The following is a 5315-nucleotide window of genomic DNA, read 5'->3' on the forward strand; positions in this document are numbered from 1 at the left end:
TATATATATATATATATATATGTGTGTGTGTGTGTATATATATATATAAGATAGTGTTTTTATGCTTAATTTATACTTTAATGCTCACAAAATACATAAAAAAATAAAGTAACATTGTGTAACATTATTACAATTTAAAATAAATGTTTTCTTTTTGAATATACTTTTAAATGTAATTTATTCCTGTGACGCAAAGTTGAATTTTCAGCATCATTATTCCAGTGTTCAGTGTCACATGATCCTTCAGAAATTATTCTAATATGCTGATTTGCTGCTCAAGAAACATTTCATATTAACGGCAATGTTGAAAACAGCCGTTTCAATTCTCGGATGAATAGAAAGTTCAAAAGAACAGCATTTATTTGAATTGTAAAACATTATAAATGTCTTTACCAATTTAATGCAATCTTGCTGAATTTTTATTTTTTATTTTACTGGCAGAACTTTTGAATGGTATCATGGTTTCCACAAAAACATTGATAATAATAAGAAAATTTTTCTTGTGCACCAAATCAGCATATATTCTATTTAATATTTTAATTCATATTTTATGACAAAATATATTTTGCAAACGAAACAGCTATTTTGTGGTGTTGCTAGCCACTAAACTCTTTCCCCACCAGTGTTTTTTTTATTTATTATTATTATTATTATTATTCTTTATTAAGTTGCCAGCCACCACCAGCATTTTTTATAATTTTCACAAAAGTTTAACGGTGCCCAGAATATTTTGTTGTATGAATACCTGAACAAAGAACAGAGCCTCTGCTTTAGAGAGAAAAAAAAAAAAAAAACCTTATCAACCCTTGAATGTGGGTGTTTCATTAAAACAGCAACATTCTGAACAAAAAGCTGAGAAAATCAAATTTTTGTAAAAGACCATATCAGATTCAGAACAATGATCAAAACATAGATTCAATAGACTGCTTCCATCAACACATCCAAAGTTGCACCATTTCCTGGACATTTCATTTGGTACACACACACACACACACACACACACACATACAGTATATATATAATGCATTTTTGTTGAATGGAAAAGAGCTGGGAGATTTTTGCAACAAAATTTTAACCTTTTTTCAACCTACAAATTAATTATCATAGGTGCATGATTTGCTGCTCAAGAAACATTTCATATTAACGGCAATGTTGAAAACAGCCGTTTCAATTCTCGGATGAATAGAAAGTTCAAAAGAACAGCATTTATTTGAATTGTAAGACATATACTATATTTACTATATATAAGACTACCGTGTACATGAAGTACTGAGGTCTGAGGACAGGTGATTTTCGGGGAAGTGGGGGATAATTAAATAATCTTAATGCAAAAAAATGATAATTTTTATACATGATTTACACAGAAATTTGTTCATGTTTCATAAATGAAACCCCACGTGTAAGAGTAATGTTTTCTAAATGTAATGTAATGAAATTACAATGTAATTTCTTGCTTGTGTGTGCCTGTGTGAGTTTATGTACCTGTAAATGTCTAAGTGTGAACACCACAGGCTCAGTCAGAAACACTCGACTGGACTCTTTATTGATCGACGCTGCGATGACGTGTGAATTCACTGCCAGGCCCCGCCCACCAAGCCCCGCCTCCATTTCCATCTTCACGGTTGCGTTTTCAGTGGACAGGAACGAACCCAGGTTCTTATAGAGCACGAAGACCACTTTTACCTGGCCTGTACAGAGAAACACAGCACAAGAAAGAGGGAGAGAGTTATTGAGTGGAAGAAGGATATGAATAACAACTAAGAGGAAAAAGGGAGCGGTAGAGTGAGTTGAGTGAAGGTTAAAATGATTTGGGCTGGGTGAGTGAGTGATCGGGGGATGAAGGAATTTTAATATGGAGGGCAACGGAACACTCATCCCTTCAGCACTCACTCACTCCATTTCTTCCGTATGAATATTTCATGTGCGTTTGTTTCAATCATACTAATCTCACTTCCCCCACCCAACCTGCCTCTGATGAGAAGCAGCCAATGACGACGCGGCTTCAAAAAGAGGCTAAATGCGGGAGTGGCGGAAAAAGCGAAGAGTAGGAGAGCTGATGGGGGGATAAGATGGCTAAGAGATGGAGGGGACAGGAAGGAGAGAAGCAGGAGAAAAGAAAAGAGTGCCGAGATTGCTCTGTCAGCCTGAAAATGATAGTAATCTAGTCGCCTCTCGGGCTGTTTGATTAAGAGTGCCGTTAAGAAACCATCAGGGAAGAAATGGTCTCAGCGCTTTTGTTAATCTGATTAGGTTTATTATTATCAACCAATAACTGGGTAAACCGAAGCGGAAATTTCGCTAAGCTTCAGTGAAACTGCATAGGGCCAAGTCGTGGATCGTGATGGAAGGGACAGGAAGAGAGAGAGCGAGCTGTGACTGACCATTGCGGCTGTATTGTTTGAAGGTGGAAGCCGAGAGCTGGATGTTGCTGTCGCTGGGACCGTTCTGAGGGAACGACAAATCCTGAGAATCTGTCTCTGTGTTCAACACACGCACCTCTAGATCTGAAGGCACACAAAAACACACACTTTGAAAGCTTGAACTGTAATAACACAGAAACAAATAAATAATAAAAAAAAATAAAAAATTTATATGATAAATTATGCACTACTGTTAAGACTTTAAAAAAAAAAAGGAATGAAAAAGAAAAAATAATTTTATTCACAAGGACACATTAAATTAATCAAAAGTGACAGTACAGATACTTATAATGTTACAAAAGATTTCTATTTCAAATAATCCCTGTCCTTTTCCATATGAAGCAGCACAACTGTTTTTCAACATTGATAATAATAAGAAATGTTACTTGAGCAGCAAATCACTGGAGTATTGATTCTGAAAATTCAGACTGGCCATCAAAAATAAATAAATACATTTTAAAATATAGTAAAATAGAAAATAACTATTTTAAATAGTAATAGTATTTCACAATTTTACTGTTTTTATCAAATAAATGCAGCCTTATTGAGCATAAGAGACTTTCAAAAAATAAGAAAAAAGATCTTACTGACCCCAAGCTTTTCAACAGGAGTGTATATATATATTTTTTAAATCAGAGCAGTATTTTTTAATGACATTGCTGTGAAAACCACCTTTGGAACTTTTATTTTTAAAGGGGGCATCGGATTATTTTTTATTTTTTATTTTTTTTTGCATTTAGTTGTTGGTGTGACTGCCAGCTCAGAAAAGCTGAAAAGAAATCATGCAGACAGTTTGTTATGGGCTGTCTGAGTCTGAAACTCTGTCATCCAGCGAGCTCTTTCAATTTGCAGCCGGTTTCTACATAGATAGCTGGCTATTTGAATAAAACCACCTCCGAGCCATTTACAGAGTCCAAGGCAGCAATTCACATGCCTTGTGTCGACACGCCCCATGGAAGAGAGGGGCGGGGTTAGCAGTAGCTTATTATCATTTAAAGAGACATGCACCGAAATGGCTCGCTTTTAGGGCTGAACGATATATCGTTTTACCATCGATATCGCGATGTGTGCATCCGCAATAGTCACATCACAGGATGTGCGATGTTTAGTATAGGCTACTGGTCGTTATATTTATACTGATTGTTTTCTTTGCTCACACACAGACATGGTGTCTACACCGGACGCGACAGCTGTACATAGATACCCATTTCTAAATACATTTAGTAGCAGAACTACAGCAGGCGATTTTCAGTACTGGAAATCCGTTTATCCTTTGTTGAAACTTCCGCGTCGTCGCGAGAGCACGGGTCACGGTCGCTTAGCAACGGCAGACTCCAGGAAAGCACAAGCTCCCGAGCGCTTTGGAAAGAAGGAGAAAGCGGTGCGGCTGCGTTTTCCACCCGCGACATGTGAATGGCCCCAAAGTCTGTCTACAACGGACGCGAAAAAGCGACCGTTGCATATCATTTGAACTTTGTGTCAGTACGTCATAAACGAGGCATCAGTTTAATGTCTGTGATTTGTCATGTTGCGCCGCATCCAGTGTAGTCAGTCACACAGCATCACTGATTAAAATGGGTTCATAGTATTTTGTCGCGCCACTCGCGTCCGGTGTAGACACAGTGAGAGCCAAGCAGATGCACGTGAACACTGATTTCTGTTCACTTCTGCGTCTATTTGTGCCTGAAATATGGTGCTCTGCAAGTATCCTTGTAAACACAGTTGCTTACGGCTTAGGTGAAGGTAAACAATTGAGAAAGAAAATGGATGTGTAACAGTATATTGGTTCACAGCAGTTTAATGTTCCTGTTGCTTTCTCTGTCATGAACGTTAATTAAACAACAAAACACAAAGAAAAATCACTTTTGTAGCTTTAACACAGATTTATTAGATTTAATTTATAGTGAAAACTATGCAGTGTTATTTTACATTTGATTATTCAATTTCTGTGCCTGAATACTGTTAGACTTACCTGAAAAATATAAAGCACTGCTTATTTCATTTGTATCTTTGTTCTGTTATTTATCTATGCTTGTAATTTGTTTATTTCCTATGCTGATTTACTCGCCTACAAAATCCCCCCAATCATTGATAATTTTTTTCCAAATAGAGCTATTGAAGTCATCTGCTTTTTTTTTCATATCGCAATATATATCGCAGAAAAAAAAATATCACAATGTGAGTTTTTTCCAATATCGTGCAGCCCTACTCGCTGTGAACAAAGCTGTTTTTGACCAGGTAAAGAGGGTGTTGTTTTACACAAGCACTGAGGAATTTTAACCAAATTATGTTTTTCATGACATTTCATGAAGACCCTAAAGAATCATACCAACTTGTGGAAAATGGCCATCCGATGTCCCCTTTAAGAGTGTACTGTCATGTTAACAAAACATCCCCTCAATACTTTTAGTTTCTCCTCAACACAAACTCACCGACATTGGCAGCGTGGTCTGAGAAGTGATTATTGTACATGTTATTGGCCAACAGGAAGGCTCCTTTCTCCATGACGTCCAGTAGCATGGTGGCAGTGTGCGCCTGCTCCGTACTGTTCATGTCCTGCCATGACTCTAAAGCCTCGGCATGCAAAAGATTATCCACAGTCTGCACAACCGCCTGCACACACATACCCGACAACAAACACACACTTACACTTCATTATAATTACACTCTACATCAAAAATGATAAAATATGACTCTCTGTGAATGTCACATCTGTGAATCTTACGTAACGGCTGGATTTGATTTCTACTAAGGAGTAACATCTTATAGGCCATTATAAATGACAAGAGCGCTAAAAGAAAGCCTTGGGCAAGATGTACAGTATCCTCATTGCTAGAAGTCTCTCTCCCTCCCTCTCTCTCTCTCTCTCTCTCTCTCTCTCTCTCTCTCTCACAC

The 5315-nt window shown here is 37.3% G+C and overlaps 1 protein-coding gene across 1 annotated transcript in view; it reads right to left on the reverse strand.

Annotated features, from left to right (window-relative positions):
• Nucleotides 1-5045, reverse strand: part of LOC107744976 (adhesion G protein-coupled receptor L1-like) — a 29784-nt gene extending 24739 nt beyond the window's left edge. Inside the window, exons 1-3 of the mRNA XM_016558810.1 lie at nt 4853-5045; nt 2382-2504; nt 1483-1688 (exon numbers count right to left, since the gene is read on the reverse strand). Of these exons, the coding sequence (XP_016414296.1) occupies nt 1483-1688; nt 2382-2504; nt 4853-5045 (522 nt within the window). The remainder of the gene's footprint in view (nt 1-1482; nt 1689-2381; nt 2505-4852) is intronic.
• Between the last annotated feature and the right edge of the window lie 270 nt (nt 5046-5315).

The sequence above is a fragment of the Sinocyclocheilus rhinocerous genome, unplaced genomic scaffold (genome assembly GCF_001515625.1).
Source record: "Sinocyclocheilus rhinocerous isolate Xijiao unplaced genomic scaffold, SAMN03320098_v1.1 scaffold1219, whole genome shotgun sequence".
Taxonomy (NCBI): Eukaryota; Metazoa; Chordata; class Actinopteri; order Cypriniformes; family Cyprinidae; genus Sinocyclocheilus; species Sinocyclocheilus rhinocerous.